Source organism: Oreochromis aureus, linkage group 3, assembly GCF_013358895.1.
Source record: "Oreochromis aureus strain Israel breed Guangdong linkage group 3, ZZ_aureus, whole genome shotgun sequence".
Taxonomy (NCBI): Eukaryota; Metazoa; Chordata; class Actinopteri; order Cichliformes; family Cichlidae; genus Oreochromis; species Oreochromis aureus.
In genome coordinates this window covers 28,199,647-28,224,486 of record NC_052944.1, presented here as the reverse complement: position 1 = coordinate 28,224,486, position 24,840 = coordinate 28,199,647, and the positions used below count along the sequence as shown (strand labels likewise).

Here is a 24,840-nt window from a genome sequence, read left to right as displayed (position 1 = left end):
CACCTAGCACTTTCAGACTATACATACCCCGTATTGTCTCTTGAAAGGAAAATACAAGCATATCCACTGCTGCTTGTAGGCTCTGATCATACCCACCTTATTACTCCTATTGCTCGTCAGACATGGCCCTTATGGGATCCTGCAGCAGTCAAAACCCGCTTAGGACGGACACTCCATGGTTCTATCACAGACGTCCAACCTCAGAACTGTTCAGTGCATGCCCAGTGTTTGTTCACTCCTTTTAGTTTTCCTACAGATGAACTGTGCTATCATGTTGAAAAACTATGGTAACGTGACACTTTACCTGTGCGCAGTGAAAACTTAACAGATCAAAGTAGGACAAGCAAACCTTGAAACTCCTTGAACAGGCCACAAAAAAGGTTCAAGTCAACGGTGTTAATCATTAAACCACCTTTCTTTGAAGGTTGGCTAATTTGCCTCTTTGAACGACCCTCCATCTGCAGTCATGGCAGGCCCAGCCAGCACATGCCCGTGTTGTCTCTTCTTCAGACATTGCTGAATTTGTCCTGGTGTATCATTACTTCTCCCTGGAACACTCTCTCACAGTCTGTTTCTAAAACCTAAAAGAGAAATATGGATTTGATCAACTGGTCTCTGAATGCAATTGACACGCTCTTCTCACGAGAAGCCCCGGCTTGGGAGAGCCCGAGTGCCCTGGAGGTACTTTCCCTGCCGGATACATGATGGACAGGTGGCATAACTGGAGGGTCGTGTACCTGGCCGGACTGTCGATCGAGGACGCTGAAGATATCTACCTATTCGGAACCATGATAACAGGGTTCTTGCTGATCGGAGCTGGCTTGGCCCTGGCTTATCGGAGAATTAAGAAAGCGGAACCGGCTGTTCAAATCCCCCCCAAGGCTGCCTGCTGGGATTGAAACGTTGGGACGAGGCGAGACTTCTCAGAATGGGCTCACTGAGTGCAGCATGGTTAAGATCTTGAGCGTACATTGGATTACATCAAGGAGAAGTTCACTCAGAATAACACCTCTGAGCGAAAGTTGGATCACATCATGGAGCAGCTCACTGCAGTCGTGAGTTCTCAGAATCGGCTCTCTGAGCACAAGAATGACAAGACCACGGAGTGCAAGTTTGATAACATCATGGAGAAGCTCGCGGCTCTCCAACGGGAGATTGAGAGACCAGTGTCGGTGTCGGCATGTTAGAGAACAGCTTTGAAATTCTCATGAGTTGTTCGTATAAAAGAAAAAAACACCATCTAATTGCGGCTATCCCTTCGGTGCCAGCTGTGGGCTCAAGGCTGGAGCTGAACAAAACTCCCTGATAACGACTGTGTTTAGACTGTTCTTGTCACGGGGTGCCGAGGCAGGCCGTGTGTGGCTTAGTAGTGGACCCAAGATGCAGACTGCGTAGTAGTGAGTGAGCTTTATTTACAAAAGGGATGAAGTAAAACACAAAAGAAAGGGTGGCGAGAACGGAACTGAAAATACTCTAAACTGGGAAAACTAGAACTTAAACAACAAAACCAGAACACGAATGAGAGTACCTTGCAGGGAGAATGACCAGGAGACGGAGGAACAAACACAGAATGACGGAAGGGAATTACACAGACAAGAAAACACCAAATAACACAGACGAACCAGCAACAGGCAGGAGAACACACAGGGCTTAAATACACAGCAGTAATCAGGGGATGGGAGACAGGAGGGAAACACACCTGGGTGAAATCACAACTGACAAGGCAGGGGAAACGTAAACTGAACACACTCACAAAATACAAGGACCTTCAGAATAAAACAGGAAACTAACAGACACAGAGAACCAGACAAGATACTGAACTGAACAGACAGACTCACAAGCAGACACAGTGACCCAAAGACATAACAGAATAAACAAGAACACAGAATATAATAAAGAAACACAAAACACTGAGTCGTCAGACCCAGGACCATGACAGTTCTTCCCATTCTATGCAAGGCCACCTGGGTTGGCTGGTAGACTGTTTACTTAGCCTGGCAGGGCGAAGGACACTGTCTCAGCTGAACTATGGACACGCACACACATACACTTACACTGATACGCACTCACTCATCCCCCCTCCCTTTCCAAACGCCTTCGATGCCTGACTCCTCCTGGAGAACACGGGCGGGTCTGGGCCCGTGCAGGAGAGACGGCGCAGTGGGAGGATGGCTGCTGTGTTGCCTAGGATTACTCCTCACCCCCTACCCAACCCTGTTGCTGGTCACGTGCTCCATATTGTTGTACTGTACGTTGTTGTACGTTGTCCATATTGTTGTACCATTTATGTGCTTTTCTGTGCAGAGGAGTTTTTTTGTTTCCTGTTCTCATGCTGTCCTCCTATAGCCCAGCATGAGTAGAGGTCTCTTTTTTCCTCTTGTACTTTCCCATTGTAGTGTACGTTTCAGTGGTTTTCTGTAATGCAACTGTTCTCTGACTTGTATCCCCATATGATGTCTGTGTTGTGTGTGTATGGTCGGGGGGCGGGTTCATTCCACTGCAGGGCAACCTGCCACTGCATGTGGCGAATAAAATTTGAACTTGAACTTGAACTTGGAAAGCCTCTGTCCCTTCTCACCTGCAGGGGTGAGTTTCTCAGTCTCTTCTGACTCTGGACACTTGCATAAGGACATCAGCCATGACAGTTTACAACAATGGCAGCAAAAGTTTATTAAATATCTGTTAACTTTCAGATGAAAACACAATTTTCTCTTATAAGAATATGGACACACTTTATGTATTTTAATCAGAGAGGGAAGAAAACTAAAGGGGAAATAAGATATAAAAGCCTGCAGAAATATGTTGGGTATTATAACAAAGGTGACTTTTGCAGGTTGTATAATACAAGGATGATAAAAACAGCATAGAAACAGGAGTTCTTCTTCATTTACTGTCCATTTTATTATTAATGGCTCTATATAGGATGAAAGCTTTTTTAACTCATGTTTAAGGTCCGTTTCCTTACCACAGTTCACAGGCCAGGTATTTGGAGCGCTGTCTGCTCGGTTTTTCCTAAAATGTTTAGGTACATTTGGCTTCACACTGCTTCGATAGACAACTGATGTCACGTAACATAGACGAAGATTTACATTTACATTTACATTTACATTTACATTTTTTCGTTATGCTAACATTTGCTTCACAGGATATTAGAAGTGATTAAAACCCCAGTACATTTGAAAGTTTATTTCCGGACCGCTGCTATTTTTCCCCCAAAATTTCTTCAAATGTTAGATTCGCAATGAATCCTGGGATAGGGTGGGCAACAAAGAATACACTTGACCAGTCCTTCAAATCCAGGAAAAAGGAGGACGCATTTGTGGGCCTCAAGTGGGCACCCTTTGTTGCCTCGCTGTGACATAATTGGCCTATAACTTGCGTAATGGATTTGCAGACTTAAGTATTGAGAAACAGCCCATCAGTCCATGGTTAGGAGCGAGTCAAGTGCAAAAACGTAACAAACATTTTAGTCGAAAAGGATTGCCACATGGACTTCATTTGTAAGTGGGAGAAAGGACTGGCTCAATTCATGACAGCAGCAGCAGTAGTGGCACTTCTGGTCTGTTGCAGCAACTAGTGCTGCAACTACTCCACCAAATGTGCACTTGTTGTGCTGTTTATACAATCTTTGTTTAACTCAAACTCGAGAGTTAGGAGGATAAAAAATGCTAAAGACATTAAAAGTATTCTAATGAAATATGATTATTTTAAAAAGTAGCATTTTTCAGACTGGTAAAACCACTACATAATAACAGATAATAATATAATGCAAAATCTTTCTCTTTTTTTTTTTAAAGACTAAAAATATGTAAGCTGGTTCTAAAGACAGTCACATGGACTATATCCAAGATTTTTTTAAAAGCTCAAAGACACGGTTTACCCCATTTCCTTACACATTTGTTAGAGAACAGGGAGGATGAATTTTCACATAATTTTCTTTATTTAATGAGGAACTAATTTATAAAACAGATGATGAAACGTACGAGATGTCAAGAAAAATACGTTATTTCATTTTTTTCCCCTAGATTTATTGATCTGTTGTCATTACAATTTATAGAACACAATAGAAAGTCTCATTATGATAACACACCCAACCAGAGACATTAAAACACTGAATATACTGTGTGCTTACACAAAAAAGGCATATAGCTCATCAAGATCAAATGACAACTTGGTCTACCTTCTCCCTGTGTATAAACCTATCGTACACAGGGAACCATGCTGTGAAAAGATGGTTAGACTGAAGTGGGCTCTGAGGGATGTTTTGACTGAATCATGGAGGATATGCATTGTGATGTCCTGGTGGATTGCGTCACAGACTACTTTTTTTTTTGTAGATAGCACACAGTTTGATCCACAGTTTGCTATTTGTGTAAGTGTAAAGATTTAACATAAGATTCCTCAAAAAAACATAAATTATTAATGAAGTCTGAGCGGGGTTTTTTTGTTGTTAACTTTGTTACTGAAAAAAAGAAGAAAACTGACTTATCCATGACAAAAGTGTGAATATATCAATTACCAAAAAAGAGAAGAAAAACAACAAACACAAAACATATATTACATTTGATATGAGATTATTTTTCATTAATCGAGTTAAATTGAACTCAGGGGAAGAGTTCCACACTGGTACATTTTCTGTTTACTGAGAGTATGTTACTTTTGTCTTGGAAAAATTTTGAGGCATTTTCTTCAATATCATGAAAACTACATCTGCGATATCTTCTGTACAGCAGAAGGAAATGAGGAGCAATACGAGTAGTTACTTGTATGCCTCATCAAGACTTTTTTCTGCCTGATCTTTGTTGATTTCATACCAAAAACCTGGGATGAAAGCAGGTTCTGCTTTATATTCTTCAGCAAAGTCCCTGTTATATTTTTTCATTACATATTTCCAGTAGTCTGATGCTTCGAGACTCTTATCTGGTTGAATATCCCAGTCCTTATAAATGTTCTTGTATTTCTTATAAGGGTGCCATTCATTGTTTGTATGACTGCAACGAAATCTGTTGTCACTGATCACTAAGGATGAGCATATGTCAGTGACAAGTTTTTTTGTACTGTCCCACCTGTATCTACCCAATCCCTCCGGCCTATGCAGTGAAGCAAAGTGCTCAGTATGGGCTTTTCCTCCTGCATCACAGGGAGCTTTGCAGAATGGACACTGTTTGCCACAACCAATCAATTTGTTGAAAAGTTCATTTTGTGGATTCACATGAAGATGTTGTAGTTTCATTTCAAAGGTAGATTCTTTAAACTTGTTTTTAAGAGTTTCTGTCATGTCATTCACAGATGTTGTGAGACAGTCAGCAAACTGTTCCTTGTCAGCATTGTTCAGTATCATGAAAGCACCAAGAGCATCCTGGGAAATGACCAGTTTATCACCAAGTTCTTTGCAAATATCTTCAACAAATTCATTCAAATCCTCACTTTCTCTGGTTTTGGCCTTGTTGATGGCAGAATTTATGCTGTCAATACATGACCACAGATGTCGCTCCTCAAACTCAAATACTGTTGACTCATTTGAGAAGTGCTTCTTTATTTGTTTGAGTATCCATGTCTTTACATATTTCTCATATGAGCAAATATAGCTGACATAATTTTGAAAATCCTCCTTGGAGAGCAAATCCAGTAAAATTGAATACTGGAAGGACATTCTTGTGCTGAACTGCTCGAGTTTCCTCATTTCATCAATAATATCAGGACCCAGGGAGCGATTAATGAAGTCTTCAACAGCAGGCTTCAAACATCGATTTGTGAATTCTTCTGCCTTCTTCTGACACTGGTCTCGTTCATGAAACACATCTTTGAAATCATCATGAAACTTTTCCTTGTTTTTAAGCAGACATCTGTACGGATCATTTTCTTCTATGAAATCTTCGTGCATTCTCTGAAACTTTCTGGCTGCAAATCCACAGATGTGCTGTTTTAGAGAAACTTCAAACTCGATGTTTATCTTAACATCTTGATGGTTTTTCAGCTTCTCATCAATCACGTTGAGGATCTCCTGGATGTAAGTGTCATGGTAATTATTTTTTCTTTTCACTTGTTCATTCACAAGGTCTGTGCAAGCAGCTATGATGCTGTCAGCCAGATGTTGTGCAGCCATTATGTCATCTTGACCGAGAAAAAACTTTTTTGCCCCATGTTTCAATTTGTTGTACAATCCGTCAGTTGTCCATTTAAAAGACTCTTTTCCACAGTCTTGCAGACTCCTTTGACTTAACTCGTTTGCACAGCTCCCCTTACGTTTAAGATTATCTCTCAGACAGTAGGACACTCTGTCTGTGACATTTGAGCTTTTTTGTTTAGTGAAAGACAGTTTTTCTAAAGTTTCCTTCCACATCTTCTCAAACTCTTTGTCCAACTCTGCGTCTGTCATTTGGACTTTTTTCTTTCGACATTTATCAATTAATGCACGCACAGCTTTTTCAATCTCTTTTGTATGATTGTTTTTGATTTTATCAATTTTTGTCATTCCCTGTCTGATTTCTGCTGCTGCTTCAAGCTGATACTTTACACCACTTTCTATTTCAAAACGAAGGACTTTTGCACTGTTTGAAAATTCCTCTTTGTATCCTTCAACCAGATACACATGATCCTCTGTTTGCTCGAAATACTGTGTCAGATTGTTCAGGATCTTTTTCTCCCATGTAGACAGCACTGTGGAGGCTTCACTTTTCAAAGATATGAGAAATTCTCTCATGTCAGATGTTTCAGATTTTGCTGCAATGGTACCAAAATTGTAAATTTTAGTTTCTACATTTCTTACCCAGGTGTACATTTCTTTTCTGAATTCCCACTCCCATTTGTTGAACTCTGTGCAGAGCTTCATGTATGCATCAGCTACGAGGCTGTTTCTGAAGCTGAAGATGAAGTTTTCATGCTTTACTGCATTCCACAGGCTTTTCACCCACTCTTTAAACTCCATGATATCATTAGACGATGACTCACAGTTGCTCACTAGTTGGATGATGTTTTTCTTGAGCTCATATACAGCCTCACTGTATCCTGCATTAACTGGTGCCATTGGTGGGTTTCCATTCCACAGTCCAGGAATGTACCAGTTCCCAGTGTCTGGACTGTACTCCATCACATCAGTGAAGCTCTTGTTCCCCTCTTTCTTTTCCATTTTGGCTGCTGCCTGAGTCATCTCATTTAACTGATCCAGGAGCAGTTCCCTGTCTCGTAAGTTCTTCTCATGGGCTGAAACATCCGATACATTCTGGTGAACAAACTGACATTTAGGCTTTTTGCCCACCTCCTTCATCCTGAGAAAAGCATGCACAACTATTTGTAGGATGTCCTTCATTTCAATTAAATTCTCCATCGCAATGTTCACTATGGTGACATCACTCAGCCCCACAACAAGTGTTGCAAGCTCATTGTCGTGTTCATAGCTGTTGTCCAGTTGTGCAAGTTCTGGTGACTTTAAGCCCTCAGTGTCAATGATCACCAAGAAGTCACAGTTTAGGACGTTTTTGAAGTTTTCATTGATTTTGATGAGCAACATAAAGGCACCTCGAGTACATCGACCACTGCTGACTGCAAACTGCACTCCAAACATGGTGTTGAGGAGAGTGGACTTTCCTGTGCTCTGAACTCCAAGAACTGTGACTACTCGTATCTTTCTCTTCTTTCCTTTTTTCTTTGGAGACACCAAGTCACTGAGCTGAGAGAGAACATCACTCACCCATCTGAGAGGGATGTTGGATGCATCTCCATCTACGAGCTCAAGAGGAAATCCATCAAGCAACAACTTTGCACACAGTTTGGGCAGATGCTGCAATTGTTGACGTGATGGCTCTGTTTCTGGAAGAGACAGTGAAGATTCATAGATCTGACCCATTTCACGGAAGAAGTGTTCAGTCCCCAGTGAGCTGTTGGAAATTTGTCTGTCAATTTCTTTGATCTCCTCTTTGTTCTCAGAATTCTTGCATTTCTCTTTGTATTTCTCCCTGAGTTCACACAGTTTTATACGAGACACATTATCAAGGTTCATTCGCATCCATTTCAGGAAATAAAACCTTTCTGTTCCTGGGCTTGATATCCCAGTGATGAAGTTTGTCATAGCTGTCGACATCTCATAAGAGTTCTGCTTTTGCCGCAGTTCCTCTTTCTGTTTCTGAAGATCACTTTTGTAATCTTCTATATTTTTAGACCCAACATTTCTAAGTCGAAACTCTTCCTTCTCTAACAACGTCAGTGTTTTCCATATTTGTCCTTGTCGGGGAAGCTGATCTTCTTTGTATTTATGGATGTCTTGAATTTCTTCAGTGATGGTTTTTGCATTTTTCTTTGCAGTCTGGCACTCAGGAGCATCTTCATCAACCAGGATTCCCAGTTCATGAGCAATATCCACTATCTCCTCTATTTTCATCTTCAGCTCTGATTTCTCAATGACATTTCTGACAGTTTTCCTTAAATCTTTTACAAAGTCTGCATCATTTTTTTGCTTTGTCTTAATAATGATGTTGTTTTCAGTTAAATCTAACTCAGTTGCTACTTTTTCCAAAGCATCTAAGTTGAAGCGCTTGCTCTCATAGTTTCCCACCAAGTAGATCTGTGCTTTGTGGTGTTGACTTTTAAGTAGATTGAACACAGACTCAGACTCAGAATCCAAATGGTCAAAGAAGACAAAAACTGCTGCCGATGTCTGACACAAAAAGGAGTATTGTGTTTCAAATGAAGCAATGTCTCCACGAAGGTTAGCTACAGCCACTGGCTGACTGAAAATATCAATGTTTGTGTTTCCACCAGGAAGATACCAAGTAATTTCAGTCAGTCCATTGGAAATTATTCTTGGACTGTCACCACACTCCATGTCGTGGTGAACAAAGGTGTCGTGGTACTGCTGAGAATTGCTCAGAAGCTTATTGAGAATCTCTGATTTGGACAAGGAGCACTCACCCAGTCTGACAAAAGAGACCATTGGAAGTTCAGAGAGAACGATTCTTTCTTCAATGAAGCCCTTTGACTGTGAAAGAGACTGAGGTCTGTACTTTTTAACAATGTCTCTCATGGCCCACAGCATGAGTGTGCATTGTCCTGTGTCACAATTAGGAAGCAGCAGAGGGACAGAGAACTGACACATGGACATTTTTAGTGTCATTTCCTGCTGTAGAAAACCATCAGAACACAGAAAGAGAGCAGTGATTATGTCGAGCGGGTTCACCGTGTCCTCTGTGTTTGGACTGCTGACCAAATTTTTAAGATTTAACTTTTTGGTTCCTGATGTATCATCACTGGTTGAATCACACTCTGATGTACATTTCACATTCCTAGCAGTGACATTAAACATCATTACTTTCTTTAGAAAATACCATGGAAGGTCTGATTTACACTTAGCAGATTCATCAGTGGTGGTCTCCTTATTAATCCCAAGTATTCTCCTGAGTGATAGCTTCTTTGTGTAGTTCTGCTTCAAGCCCAGTTTTTTCAATAAGCTTTGCAGGTGTTTCACTGTGGATGTGAGATTTAAAAGTTATTACATTCTGTTTTTATTTACAACTTAACCAGTATGCCATCGTTTTTGTAATTGGTGTTAACGTTTACCTGTGTGCGTTGAGGTAACTAAGGACTGACTTTTGATTTCATCCTTCATGTCTTCAGGAGTCTGGCTAGACTTTTCTTCCTCTGGTTTCAGGTAGTCGTTCTCCGAGCTGTCCATGTCTGTCGACTCTTGCTGAGTTTCTTCCTCTCTGCATGTAATCATGGTGTAGTTCTCACTGTCACCAACAGGACTGTCCAAATGCTGAGACACTAACTCACTGCTGATATTAAACACTCTTGCCTTCACATGACGACAAGTAACTGTGGGGATAATGATAGTAATATTGATAATATTAATAATGTGCTTACGTACAGACTTCACATCATATCGTGTTTTTCTGCTGTAGCAGTAAAAAGCATAAAGCTTACTTTTACCTCCTGTAATAATCTGCTGACAGTCATCCCAGCAGGTAGAACATGGTGCTGATGGAGGCTCATGTACTTCCTCACAGTATAACTCAACAACTAAGTCTTCATCACTGTTTTCCTTTTTTACAAATGATGATATAAAGAGAAAAAAATGAAAATATATTATTGCAAACACAATATCTCCAAAGAACAATATTTGAGTTTCATATATTTTACCTCCATTGTTGATACAGAATCTGTAATCCAACATTTGCCCCAGGTTATTCAGCCAGTTTCTCCCTGAAAGTAATGAGAGGAAAATATTTAACTATTTATGCTCCAAAGACTATTTTATGGTTGGCATTTTGAAAAAGACTACAAACTCCCTGCCTCCCCCCTTAATCTCACAAACAATTTGAGCACTTAAAAAAAAAGCATTCATCCATTCTCTTCTGCTTATCCTTTTCAGCGTCACAAGGGGGCTGGAGCTTATTCCAGCTGTCTTAGGGCAAGAGGCAGGGTACACCCTGGATAGGTCGCCAGTCTGTTGCAGGGCTAACACATAGACGCAGACAACCATTCACAATCACATTCCTACCTATAGGCAATTTAGAGTCACCAATTAACCTAATCCCATTAACTTCATATCCATGTGGGAGGAAGCCAGAGTACCCGGAGAGAACCCATGCACCCACTCAATTTTGTAATCATGTCATCAGATCTGTGGCCATATGTTCTGCACGCTTGGTTGAAGAGCTGAGCTGTCAGCTGATCACCACCTGATGGTGAGTTGAATCAGGTAGTGGGGACGACACCTGACAGACCTGGCAAACCTAAACATATTATGATGGTGTAATGGGAATGCCTGACAGAGGCCCCACTCTGTAAGATCTTCAACTCCCACTTCCACCAGAACTATTGATGGAGGCTGGGGACAAGCAGAATGTGGTTCGGCCAGTAGCTGACACAAAAACTCATCTATTTTCTGCTCCTGCACTACTGGCAGTGAAATTGTTGTACTATTGCTGTAAATCACTTCCTTTCAATTCTTTAGGCAGTGTAGTGCAGAAGGGATTCTGACCACTCCTCTTCAGAGGTCGGTAGTAACAAGTTACATTAACGTTGGATGTTTTTGAAAAAAATGTACTTCTAAAAGTACCTTTATTGCACCATACTTTTTACTTTTACTTGAGTACATTTGTGAAGAAGAAATGCTACTTTTACTCCGCTATATTTGGCAATATTTGACTTGTTACTTTTTCTACATAATTAATTTCACACATTAGATAATAATGGATCATGCCGCCAGTGGAGTTACCCTCAACTCTTTCACCAATCAGATGTAGCCATGCAGTCACATGACCAGTTTGTAAACTGTGGCCGGCAGAGTGGCCCAAGCCTTTCAAACTAGCGGACACAGAAAGTAGAAACATGAAAACATGGCAGAGGCAACTGTCTCTGCCAGAATTGAAAAGCATGAACACCCTTGGCCTCATGTACAAAGCATGTTTCACTTAAAAGCAGTACAAAGTCACAAAGTCAAGTACAATAGAGCTGACCTAATAATTTTGTTCTGGTGTGCTGCGGTGAGAACATGTTTAATAGTTTCAGGACAACTTGACACCCATGGGTTATAGGATCATAGCCTTAGCCCTCGTCCACAATAAAAATGAGATTATTTAAAAAAAAATTCACATGTCCATATTCACTCCCTTTTTCTGCTAGAAACTACATTTCTAGCAGAAAATGTGGCTCAAGTGTTGGCAGTTCGTCTTGTAATTGGAAGGTTGCCGGTTCGAGCCCCGGCTCCGACAGTCTCGGTCGTTGTGTCCTTGGGTAAGACACTTCACCCGTTGCCTACTGGTGGTGGTCAGAGGGCCTGATGGCCCCAGTGTCCGGCAGCCTCGCCTCTGCCAGTGCGCCCCAGGGCAGCTGTGGCTGCAATGTAGCTTGCCATCACCAGTGTGCGAATGGGTGGATGACTGAATGTGTAAAGCGCTTTGGGGTCCTTAGGGACTAGTAAAGTGCTATACAAATACAGGCCATTTACATTAGTAATTAAGCTGTTTTTTTGTTTTTTTTTCTCAACATGTGACTTTTTGTCCTGACTCCTCCTTCGGTGAACTACAGTTATGAGGTGTAGAAGTTTATAACTAAGAAGAAAGGCTAAAAAAAATGTTTTTGAAGTAGAATATGTTGGCTAGCACTGCTTAGCCTTGCATCCTTTCTTATTTTGAACTTAATCTGGAATTCATCGCAAACTGTTTGTACGCGATATGAATGACAAGATTTTGTTTTTCAACAAGAGTTAGTAAAAAACATCACCAGCGTGATAAAATATTCATGCCAAACATCTGCAGCTTGGCAGTCTATACAGCACTATAATGCCCAGACCTAATTCTTTTGAAAATCTCGTGCTCTGTGTCTCCTGTACAATACAGAATGCGTTCAGCTGGTCAAATTGACATAAATCTCGAGTGCCAGCAGTGTGACTCTGAAGCCTGTACTGTATATTTGTAAGTTTTCTCCCCAACAAACACAACAATGTCGATGAAACGTTTTGCACCGTCAAAGGCACCCATGGGTGCCTTTGGTTTCATTCTATAATACTCAACGAAGGTTTGAACTGTGTTCATGCCTGTCTGAGAAAAGTGCATAAAGTGTATACTGAGGCTTAAAACATCTTTTTACAGCTGTAAAACATCTATAATAGTTATAAAAAGTAAAGTTGGCTACTTCATGGATTTCACCTATCACGGGATATTTTTAGAATGTAACTCTCACGATAAATGAGGGACCACTGTATTAGTTAAAAAAGCTTTATGTTGTGAAATACTGAAATCTGGAAATTAGAAGTGGTGTGCCTTATTTTGTTAATGCTTTTATATTCTATTTGAGAATACTAAAATTTGTGTATTTATTTATTTATTTTTGCTTGTCTGATAAGCATTTATTTTTTAAAAAAGTAAAAAAAAAATTAATCAGACATTACAACCAGTTACTCAGTACCTGAGTAGTCTTTTCACCAACTATGTTTTTTACTCTTACTTCAGTAATTTTTTGGATGACTACTTTTCACTTTTACTTGAGTAATAATATTTTAAAATAATGCTACTCTTACTTGAGTACAATTTTTGGATACTCGACCCACCTCTGCTCCTCTTATAGTGTTAGATGACCACTTTCGTGTTCGCTCAAAATCATGTGACCTTTTGTAAAGGTGTTTAGTGCCTCATTTCCTTTCATTCTGTGAGGCATCCTAGTGGACCTTACGTACTGTACAAACTGTTAGATGAATACTTTGAATTAGGGCTGGGCCATATCATACCGTTCACAGTAATACCGGTATAATGTTGGGCAACGATAGGAAAATGAAATACCGCAATAGAATATGGTTAAAACGCGCATGCGCAGTGCCTATGTTTACATACGCACATGGCGTCGACGGAGAATGAGAAGAGCGAAAGAGGATCGTTGAATGAAACGGATGAACCAGAATTGGTTTGTAAAAATGCTGCAACTTCAGTGGTGTGGAACTGGTTTAGCTTTCGTCCATCAGATACACAACAAAGCACTATTTTTGGTAGAGCATGCTAGCGGGCCGTCGTTATTACCGTGTTGTTTGGAAAATACGGCACATTTAAAATCAATCCTTTGATTTTTCTGAAAATCGACAGTACCCCTTATAATTCCGTGTGCCTTATGTATGAATTCTGGTTGTGTTTACTGACCTCGAAACGATTTTATGTGGTACACGGCGCTCGACAATCTGTCAAATGTTTCAGTACGACTTTGCTAAGCTACGAACCCGCACCGCTTGATGGATTGTCGGAGCATTACGGCTATCGTAGGCAGGAGCCTCGCGGAGTGATACGTACTGTGCTTCAACATAATATTACCGTATTGTGTGTGTATAACCTCTTTTTAAGTTGTGTGGATATTATACATGGTTATGCTGAGGATATGTCGGCCAATTTCCACTGGAAATGCCTTTTGGTTAAACTGTCAGCAGGAATTTGCACTGTTACATTTTTATATAACTTTAATGCACATAAAAAACAGCTGCTTGTTTAAGTGAAAATACATTGATGGGGTTTTTATTTGCACTAATAAAGTTGAGGAGTTGTAAAGTATTTTGTCCAGTGTCAATTATATCGTCAGTTACATCACTATCGCAAATTTTCAAATGTATATCATGATAAATATTTTTGGTCATATCGCCCTGCTCTACTTTGAATTTTACTCAGGTTTATGTGATTTCTTGTACATCTTTTACAATAATTTGCCTCAAATGATTTAGTGCACAAATGTTTTCTGCAGATTAAAGACATTTTTTCAAAAAGTGAATGCTGAAGCCATGAAACAGGGTAGAACTGTTTAAGCAAAAAGTGAAAACACATACAAAGGTTATTATATTTAACTAAAACTAAACTTAAAAACTAAAACTAGATGTGAAAAAAAAATTAAAAATACTTTTTAACAACCTAGTTTTTAAAACTGTTGTTCAGAGCCATGGATCTGAAATAAATCTGGAAATAAATCTACCGAGCCCGACTCTTACTTGAAAATGAAAAACTATGCTTTCAATATGGACATATAGAAATATGTCTCATGAGGTTCGCATACGGATACGATATGATCCACAAGCAATGCTTTGTATGCATTTGTTTCACACTGAGAGTTGAAGGTGGAAACATTAAGTATGCCTCGAAACTGCACGTGGCCATGCAACATGATCTATACATGTCAGGCGATTCGTCCATACGTATTTAAGGTTTTGTGAGTGTGCGAGAGAGATGTTACAGGTATTTTTAGAGATTTGTACAAACAGAAAGGTTATTGAAAGTCAAAATGGTCAGATTCATGAAGCTGAAACTTTTTAAATTACATGTGGTTGGATTGCTTGGTATTTTTTTATATATATTTTTTATATATTTGTATATTGAAGCATGCCTGAGTCCTCAACGGTTTCACATAAATCATTGTACACATTTGAAAAGCTAAGTTTAAGCTTGTGGATCATATTGTATGAATTTTTATTTAAAAGTACTCCTGTACGTAACACCTCAGCTCTGCTTTTCAAATTTTTCGTTAAACAGCTCTTAAAAAGTAAAAAGCTCTTCTCCTTATTAAGACATCTTATTATTCTTGTATTAAGTATACAGGGAGTGCAGAATTATTAGGCAAGTTGTATTTTTGAGGAATAATTTTATTATTGAACAACAACCATGTTCTCAATGAACCCAAAAACTCATTAATATCAAAGCTGAATGTTTTTGGAAGTAGTTTTTAGTTTGTTTTTAGTTTTAGCTATTTTAGGGGGATATCTGTGTGTGCAGGTGACTATTACTGTGCATAATTATTAGGCAACTTAACAAAAAACAAATATATACCCATTTCAATTATTTATTTTTACCAGTGAAACCAATATAACATCTCCACATTCACAAATATACATTTCAGCGACCAATATAGCCACCTTTCTTTGCAAGGACACTCAAAAGCCTGCCATCCATGGATTCTGTCAGTGTTTTGATCTGTTCACCATCAGCATTGCGTGCAGCAGCAACCACAGCCTCCCAGACACTGTTCAGAGAGGTGTACTGTTTTCCTCCTTGTAAATCTCACATTTGATGATGGACCACAGGTTCTCAATGGGGTTCAGATCAGGTGAACAAGGAGGCCATGTCATTAGTTTTTCTTCTTTTATGCCCTTTCTTGCCAGCCACGCTGTGGAGTACTTGGACGCGTGTGATGGAGCATTGTCCTGCATGAAAATCATGTTTTTCTTGAAGGATGCAGACTTCTTCCTGTACCACTGCTTGAACAAGGTGTCTTCCAGAAACTGGCAGTAGGACTGGGAGTTGAGCTTGACTCCATCCTCAACCCGAAAAGGCCCCCACAAGCTCATCTTTGATGATACCAGCCCAAACCAGTACTCCACCTCCACCTTGCTGGCGTCTGAGTCGGACTGGAGCTCTCTGCCCTTACCAATCCAGCCACGGGCCCATCCATCTGGCCCATCAAGACTCACTCTCATTTCATCAGTCCATAAAACCTTAGAAAAATCAGTCTTGAGATATTTCTTGGCCCAGTCTTGACGTTTCAGCTTGTGTGTCTTGTTCAGTGGTGGTCGTCTTTCAGCCTTTCTTACCTTGGCCATGTCTCTGAGTATTGCACACCTTGTGCTTTTGGGCACCCAGTGATGTTGCAGCTCTGAAATATGGCCAAACTGGTGGCAAGTGGCATCTTGGCAGCTGCACGCTTGACTTTTCTCAGTTCATGGGCAGTTATTTTGCGCCTTGGTTTTTCCACACGCTTCTTGCGACCCTGTTGACTATTTTGAATGAACGCTTGATTGTTCGATGATCACGCTTCAGAAGCTTTGCAATTTTAAGACTGCTGCATCCCTCTGCAAGATATCTCACTATTTTGACTTTTCTGAGCCTGTCAAGTCCTTCTTTTGACCCATTTTGCCAAAGGAAAGGAAGTTGCCTAATAATTATGCACACCTGATATAGGGTGTTGATGTCATTAGACCACACCCCTTCTCATTACAGAGATGCACATCACCTAATATGCTTAATTGGTAGTAGGCTTTCGAGCCTATACAGCTTGGAGTAAGACAACATGCATGAAGAGGATGATGTGGACAAAATACTCATTTGCCTAATAATTCTGCGCTCCCTGTATGTATTGTCCTTTCTGAATTGCATCATTTCTTACTCCCATCTGCACCACACAAACCACAGACACACACATGCACATGTAGGTCTTTTTCTTCCAGTGTTCGGTCAGAGGGTCTGAAATGGCACTTTTGATGTTGAAGGTTACACATTATAATATCTGGCCCACTATACCAAACTTTGTGACCTGTTATCGTTCTACAGCAATCCAAAAATGCACCTATTGCAATTTTATCACCACAGTGTGTTAGACTGTGTGCTGATGCATCAGATAACTATGTATTGTTTTTATCTGTGAAAACGTTAAGGTGTAATCATAACCCATAAATCAGACTGTACGGCCACAAAGAATGAAAAAAAAAGCATTAAACAACCTACCGTTACAGAAGAGATCTGCCTGTTTAACCTTTTTGGCTTTTGCGCTACTAGCAGTAAGATTGTTTTCCTGTTTCTGCAGATAAGTCACTTCCTGTAGTGCAGTGTAGTGCAGAGGGGATTCTGAACACCCATTTTATACGGTTAGATGAACACTTTCATTTCACCCTGGATCATGTGACTTCCTGTAAAGTGCTTTAGTGCTTCACTTACTTTCATTCAGTAAGCCAGTGTAGTGCAGAGGGGATTCTAACTGCCACTTCAATAAAGAACTACTATAACTTTATGTTCCACACAAATGTGTGTAGGGTTTTTTGTAAGAGAGAAGGCAAATAGCTCCAGTTATAGGTTTTCACAATTTATTATCAAAATGGTTAGGATTTCTATTTTTTTTACATGGCACCATGGACCTCGTCTCTGGTTCAGAGACAAAAGGCTGCCGTGTCTCTCTGCTCACTCAGGAGACACAAACAAACAAACAGCATCACAACAGGCAGCAAATTATTATCTGTGATAAACAGGATTTAAGGAGATTGGTCAAAAGTTGGAGAAGAGCCACAGTTCTCCTTATTTGACTGAGATCCAGCACTTTGGCTCATGTTTCTTCTTCTGTAGCTTTCTTGGTATATCTTTATGTGGAGATGCTCCCGTTACCATGAAAAACACCTCTTGTCTTCCTGTCAGGCCTGTAGAGTTAGAAGGGGGGGTATAGTGTGTACTATCTCCTAACACCTCATTTATGGCCTTGGCTAACTTCCACAGAGAAGAATGCTTCTCTCTGTTTATGTCTGTTAGTATCAGAGTAACAGCCCCCCTCCAAAACATCCTGACAGTACACTGTGTGTAGCAAAGTATAAAACACACATATGTGATGCTAATTTTGAGGTATTAGCCTTACAGATAAAAATAATTTGCAACACATGCAAACACAAAAATACAGCTGCTCAACTGTGTGATGTGCTTCAAAGGTGTAGTTTAAACAGTGTGCAGTAAGACTACAATTACTGTTTCTGTGTGGCCTGACCTACTTTCTTCTTAGCGGGGTAAGGTTAAGGTTTTAATTTTTGAGGTGTTTAGTTTTCGTGGTGTATAGAGGTTGAAGTGTCTCTAAACTGTGTGCTCTAAAATAATTTGGAAGAAATGCTTCTATGTTTTCCTTATACGCACTCTTAGCTTGGTCTAGGACTGTGTCAGTAACTGCAATTAAGGTTCATAAACCCAGTTTTTTGTGATAGTTTAAATGTACTTAGAGACAGATTATACATATTAATGTGTTGGCTTAACAGGTCATTTACACTTGTGGTAACCACCTTTTTTTTCTTGGTTATACTGGAAATTTAAAATGGGTAAGTTTAATGAAACTACAAATATGGAGCAGCTTTTTTACTATGGTAAAGCCCAACCAGTGGCCATTCCAGTGGACTAACAAATTGAATTTGGTCCTATTCTTGTAAAAAAAAAAAAAAAAAATACACTAAGAACTAAAATATCCACTGCACTTGTTGAGGTCCTGTTAAAACAGTTCCTTTTGGAGGGGGATCCCTCTGATTCAGGAGTTGGTGCCATGCTCTCACAGCAAAGAGATTTAATGTATCCTTGTGTCTTTTTCTCCTGTTGTCTCTACCACAGAATGTAATTATGACACTGGAGGAATGGAGACATTCGCTGGAGGATGCTGAAGAACCTTTTGTTATTTGGACAAACCTTTAAAAACCATTTAGTGCAAAACTGTTTTTTGCAGATTAAAGACAGTTTGTTAGAAAGTAAATGGTTGAAGGAATGAAATTAAGTGTATAACAGCTAGATAATCTTGAAAATTGTAAATAAAAATACAAACAAGGGCAAATGTGAGAATAATAATAACTTTTTATATCCTACACGCATACAATCACACACACACACACACCACACACACACAAACATACAGACAGACCTGGTGCTCTCTTAGGTGGACAAATTCCGTTTTACAGTTATAATCCTTTAAAATTGTCTAACATTTGCAGAGACATAAGAAGCAACTATTGCTTTTAATTCTCTTTAGTTTCATTTAGTTTACAGATTGGATTTCTTGTTTCAGTTTAGTTTTTATTGTTTGAAAATGTCATACATTTTTTTCTGCTTCAGTTCAACTGGCAGTGAGATTCTTTTCCTGTTTCCTACTACATATAACAGGAAAACCCCTTTGATACGGTTAGATGAACACTTTCGTTTTCACTCAGCATCTTTACATGTGATTTTTTGTAAAGGTTTTTAGTGCCGTTCAATATGTATTTACATGTAAATCTGTTAATAGTGTCTGTTTAAATGCTTTCCTGTGGTTATTTTCAGTAAAACTGCTGTCCTGTTACTGTAGATAAATCGCTTTCTTTCCATCTCTGAGCCAGTGTAGTGCAGGGGGGGATTCTGACCTCACCCTTTTTATACCGTTAGATCAACACTTTACTCAGGATCATGGGACTTCCTGTAGAGTTTGTGAGAGCAAACTGCCTCAGATGATTTACTGCACAAATGTTTTCTGCAGATTAAAGAAAATCGTATATTGAAATTAATAGATAAAATTCTGAGTCATAATCGAACGCAAATATGAGAATGCAGCACAGGAAACCCTTGTTTGTTACAAGTTTATAAGCCTGCAATGTACCTGATGTAAATATGGCGCACATTGTTAAAGTTTTTCTTTATTCCTGCTGGTATTATTTACCACAATATCAGGCTACAGATTTTAAACAAATTCTCAGGTCGGCTTGTAATAAAAATCTGTGTGAAGCATCTGTCATTGTCCCTGGGTCTGGGATATAGGGTTATGAGGATTTATTTATTTGTTTTTTAAGCTGATGATTTGTTTTTGTTTTGTGTCTTAGTTTGTCTTTTTTGTAAGATTTCTATTTTCCAGTCTGTTTGGATTCTAAGTTCATCTTCTCTGATTATGTTCTAGTTGAGGCCATGTATCTTTGTGCCTTAGCTTTGTTGCATTTCATTATTTTCAGTTATTCCTTTCTGTTTCCCTGTGTCCTTTCTTCTTTTGTGTTTACCCTTCTATCTTTTTCTCAAGTTGGGGTTTCTGTTCTTGTGTTCATTCTCGTCCTTCTTTTATCTTGGTATCTGTTCTTCCCTATGTTTTGTTTCCAGCTTAACATCCTCCTCAGTCATTAGGTTAGTTATCTCTACCTGTTTCCATCCTCTTGTTATCCTGTGTATGATTATATATTGTCTTAGTCTTAACTTGCTCTTTGTCACATTCTCCTTCATGGCTGTGTTCCTCCTGTCTTTCCCATGAGGAATAGAAGATTGATTATTTGCTCCTGACTTGCTTTAGTTTGTATTTGGTTAAAGCTTAGCCATAAACTGGTTTTAAGGTTATTTCTTATTTCCTCCTGCAATCCTGCAATTTTGGTCCCACTCCTGCCTGTTGCTGGCATTTCCAACTGGACCATTGTGCAGATACCTGACCAGGTACTGAGCAGGAAAAAATGTTTTTTTGAGGAATTTGCCTATAAACTGACATTCATGATGTTGTTACCCCAGTCAGGGTTAACCTCTCCCACTTTTTTAAGCTTCCTCCACATCAGACATGTGTAATGACCCTCCTTTAGCGCGAAAACTGGTGGTGTGGTCAAGTTGGGTGCTATAGGAAACAAAAGCTCAGGATAGAACAGTTATCAGGCATGTGTTGCATGTGCAAAGCTAGCGTACATTTAAATTCATCTTGATCCTCTGGGTGGGACTAAAATGTTTATATTCAGATACTTAAAGTATGTATGTATCAGCAGCAGAATGTACCTGAAAACAAATGTCCATATTTTTTTCAGTTATATTAAGCATTGGAGTATTTTGGATTAGTAGCACTGCTGTGTTTGTTGCATCATATTGCTGTAAATATTTATATGCTGTGTATATTTTGAGGTAAGTTGATCTATAGTGTTGCATCACATTTTATAAGGATTTATGTGTTTCTGCCCAGTTTGACCCATTTAGCAGAAGTCAGCCTGTTTAAGGCTCTGATATCTATTCTGTATGATTTAAAGCAGTTATGATATGGCATGATTTTCTCACCCAATAAAGCAGGGGTGGGGAACTTCACTTCGGCCTCGAGAGCCGGTGTCCTGCAGGTTTGAGATCTGTCCTTGATCCAACACAGCTGATTTAAATGGCTAAATTACCTCCTAAACACGTCTTGAAGTTCTCCAGAGGCCTGGTAATGAACTAATCATTTGATTCAGGTGTGGTGACCCAGGGTGAGATCTAAAACCTGCAGGACACCGGCTCTCGAGGCCTGGAGTTGGCCACCCCTGATATATATACTAAGACATACTTGTCTTTGAGATGAACATACAAAGTGATAGGAAATATATATAACTGCAACAAACAAAAAAATATAATTTTTCACCTTCATTTATGCCAAAAAAATGCTGTATATGTCCTCTTTGATGAAGTCTAGCAGCTCATAAGCTGTCTCTTTGCCTCTGTCTCCCTGTTGTGGGTGGCTGACTCCCTCATCGCTTTCGTTTTGGTCACCCACTGCTGTGCTTGGCCCTGGAGTGTCTTCAGGGAGAGAGGAAATTAGGACGGGAGGCCTAATGGAAGGCCTCTGTCCTATCACCTCATCCATGAGGGCAAACCAGGGCCAAGTAGCAGCAGTGGGCTTCCCTCTCCTGAGCCTGGATACTTGCAATTCTAAAGACAGAGGAAATCAAAAATGCCAGTAGACAAATAAAAACACCACAACAACTCTTAGTAATTGTACATTTATTAACTTGTGTTCTTAAGAAGTATCTTTTTGATAACACACATACATACTTTGTATTTTTTTTTAGTTATCCTATTTTTTCTGGGCTGCAAGGGGGTGACTTTCCCCTGCAGGCCCATCTTCTCCAGAATTGTCTTGATCACACATAAAAAATAAGAGAAGAGAGAAAACCATGGCAACTATGTTAATCCCTAAATCCAAAAGTTTTCACAGCAGAACACAAGAGGAACACCGTCTGGACATCACAGGTTCTTTGCAGCATAAGGGTTAATAAAACCATACTCATATGAATATGATGTGTAAATTGATTTATTCCTGTACCTCCATGCCACAGTGGCCAAATTCTTCACCCCAGTGAAAAGATGATCATTTTTTCCTCATTTTAACAACATATCACAAAAAGGTTTATTCGAAAAAAATCAAAATTCAAAGGATACATCCAACCCATCCTTGAAATTCGGGGAAAACAGAGACACATTTGTCGCCACATTTGGAGGTTTCTTCGAATTTGAATTCTTTCGTTTGTCTGTAAGTAGATTTCCCTGAACCTGTTCCTGAGTTTCTTGGATGACTGAGCATGCACGTATGCCGAGGAGTGTAACCAGTGTACGTGAAGAGTATCGGAGTACGGGAGTGGAGCGACTGAGCGAAGGAGTGGAACGTGTGGAGCGAATGGATCAAGGAGCGATTGTGGAGTGTGTTTTTCCCTCCCATCTGCCGTGGATCCCATCCTTCCCCCAACATTGTATATAGTTCACCTGATGTGTTTGTATGTAAAGACTGCTTTGCTTTAAATTCCGAGTCTGCGCGTGAATCTGTTCCGCCAGCCCTGACAGTGACATCAAGCAGGATAACATAACATGTCAAAAAGTGCAAATCATCTCAAACTGGTTTCTTGAACATGTGGCGAGGTGGTTACAAGAGTTATAAATAAAATCAAATATGGCAGCGCCACCTAGGGGAATTTCACCCCCAGGAAATATGTCTGTTCAAAACCAACCAGAAAAGATTACACAGGTTCAAGAATACACTACTGAGGCTGACTGGCTCCAATATTAATATATCTTTAATTAAATGTGTTTGTTAAAATTAAAACACAAAGAAAACACAATAAAAGTGGACTGTGGTGCAGCCAATCCTGTAGCAGTGTCCTAAATTAAATAAAACCACCACACATTGAACTGGATTTACCAGTAGCTGGTAAAGGTGCTGTACAACAAAACTATGGAAGTGTGGAAAACGACAGTTATAGTTGTTGTGATATTTGATCCTAGCAAACTCCAAAAAGGAAACCTGTATGACTCTCTGTAGTGACTGGAGCAAGTCAAATGTGCAAGTAAAAATATCACTGTAAACAACCAGCAAAATGCACGGGCAAGGGATCACTCAAGTTCGGCGACGTGGGCACAGTAAGTATAAACAATATCACAAAATAAAACTGTAGATAAAACAAGGCTAGACAAGACAAGACAAAACAGCAGTTCCTTAATGGACGGGCCCAAAGCAGCGACTGCTGCAGGCGTTTCCCTCGGCTTGACTGGACTGAAACAATCACCACTGACCACTAAGCAGAGGCAGGCAGTAATCAAATGCTGGAAATAACAATAGATTTAGCACTTGGCGTCTTTTAATTTGGAGTCAATAGCAAACAATGCAAAATGCTGCTTACACCAGAATTAAGGATGCTATGTCAAACTGCCTGTAGTAGTGCAGCTGCCCTCTCCACAACAGCTGGTATTAAATAAATTAGCCACTCTGCAAACGGGGCTGCAAATAAGCCACTATACTGCTTAAACCAAGAAACTGGATAGGAGGACAGGAGCCCATCTGGCTACAAACTAGAGATGGCAAGATACCACTTTTTTATGTCCGATACTGATGCCGATATCATAAATTTGGATATCTGCCGATACCAATATGAATCCGATATAGTGTGTTTTTCAATCAATAAAACTGTTTTTTTTAATATCTTGTGTCCCGATTCGAAATACTGAGATCCAAAACAAAATACCAAAGGCCCAGAAGGATGCAATCAAACGGAAGAGTTTATTGAATACACATGCGAGGAGGTACAAACTGCCAAACATCTAAACAACTCCGCCCAAAAATACACTTCAGATTGCTTTTATAACATCAGGGTTGGTTAACGCCCCTTCATGCGTTTACAAACATTATGATATGTCAGTTACAGTAAATATTCATTTTAATAAACTAGAATAGACATAGAAGTTCCTGTTTTCTATCACAATTTCCATATAAGGCCACTCGCTGCATCCTCCAGATGGTCCTTGGGGATGGTAGTCATCTGGCCACCTCTTCTGTCACCTGTATCTGGGCAAACTCAACTGCAACAAGAAGCTGAATACATTCAGGCCTTCACTCCAGCCTGTTTCTTGATTAAATGTATTATATGTGTTTTGTAGGCGTGTATGCATTGAACCTTCCATAGCTACAAGCCACTTACTCCATGTTTCGCCGGGACATTCACGCCCAACGGAGCTTTCAACCTTTTAATTAATTGACTGAGCCACAACTCATTAATAAGCACCAAATTGCAATGTGTAAAGAATATTATGTAATTATGATAACACCTGTAATACAGACTTTAATGTAATGTCAGCAGCTTCAATAACTGCTTCAATGAAGTGATTATTATATGGTTTAATGCAATGATCATGACTTAATGCAAAGTTAATTAATGCAATGATAATGGTAATAAGCATAAGTAGCAGTAAAATATTTCCCTTATTCCACACTTGCTGCTTTTTGTATAAGTTCATACTCAACTTAAAAAAAAAAAAAAAAACACTAAAGCTATTCTGTTATACCTGTATGCAAAAAATACACTGCACCCAAAATATTTCATCGTTCAGCAATACTGATCAATCTAATAAACTTAAACCTACTCCATCCTCCCTATTCTGGTATTTTAAAGAGTAAGCAACCTAACTAATAGGGTTCTAAAACTCCCACCAAAAAAAAAAAAAAAAAATAGGGAACCACCCCCCACCCTCCACCTCATGATGCTTAATCGACGTAATCAACTTTAATTTGATGCAGTGTGGAAAAAAAATGCACAGAAATCAATTATTTTTCAAGAATAATTAAATAGATTCAACATCTTTCTTCAACAGA

General features: G+C 39.5%; 1 protein-coding gene across 2 annotated transcripts; it reads right to left on the bottom strand.

Annotated features, from left to right (window-relative positions):
• Positions 1-4,021: 4,021 nt before the first annotated feature.
• LOC120433169 (interferon-induced very large GTPase 1-like) lies at positions 4,022-17,085 on the bottom strand. 2 transcript variants are annotated; one of them, XM_039598994.1, is made up of 5 exons: positions 16,962-17,085; positions 10,135-10,197; positions 9,919-10,036; positions 9,553-9,810; positions 4,022-9,459 (listed from the first exon to the last, which is right to left on the bottom strand). In XM_039598994.1, exons 2-5 carry the CDS (start codon positions 10,138-10,140, stop codon positions 4,760-4,762), a joined length of 5,082 nt encoding a protein of 1,693 aa, XP_039454928.1. In that variant the 5' UTR covers positions 10,141-10,197; positions 16,962-17,085; the 3' UTR covers positions 4,022-4,759. The 2 variants fall into 2 exon arrangements, with proteins under 2 accessions (XP_039454928.1, XP_039454930.1); XM_039598996.1 differs by having other exon boundaries at positions 9,925-10,036.
• Positions 17,086-24,840: the final 7,755 nt, after the last annotated feature.

What these genes read in the sequence shown, in the direction of transcription:
- LOC120433169 (XM_039598994.1), bottom strand. An exon ending in GATTATTACAGGAGGTAAAA is followed by an intron (nt 9,811 to 9,918) that starts GTAAGCTTTATG and finishes TTATCCCCACAG; the next exon opens with TTACTTGTCGTCATGTGAAG. An exon ending in AGTTACCTCAACGCACACAG is followed by an intron (nt 9,460 to 9,552) that starts GTAAACGTTAAC and finishes TCACATCCACAG; the next exon opens with TGAAACACCTGCAAAGCTTA.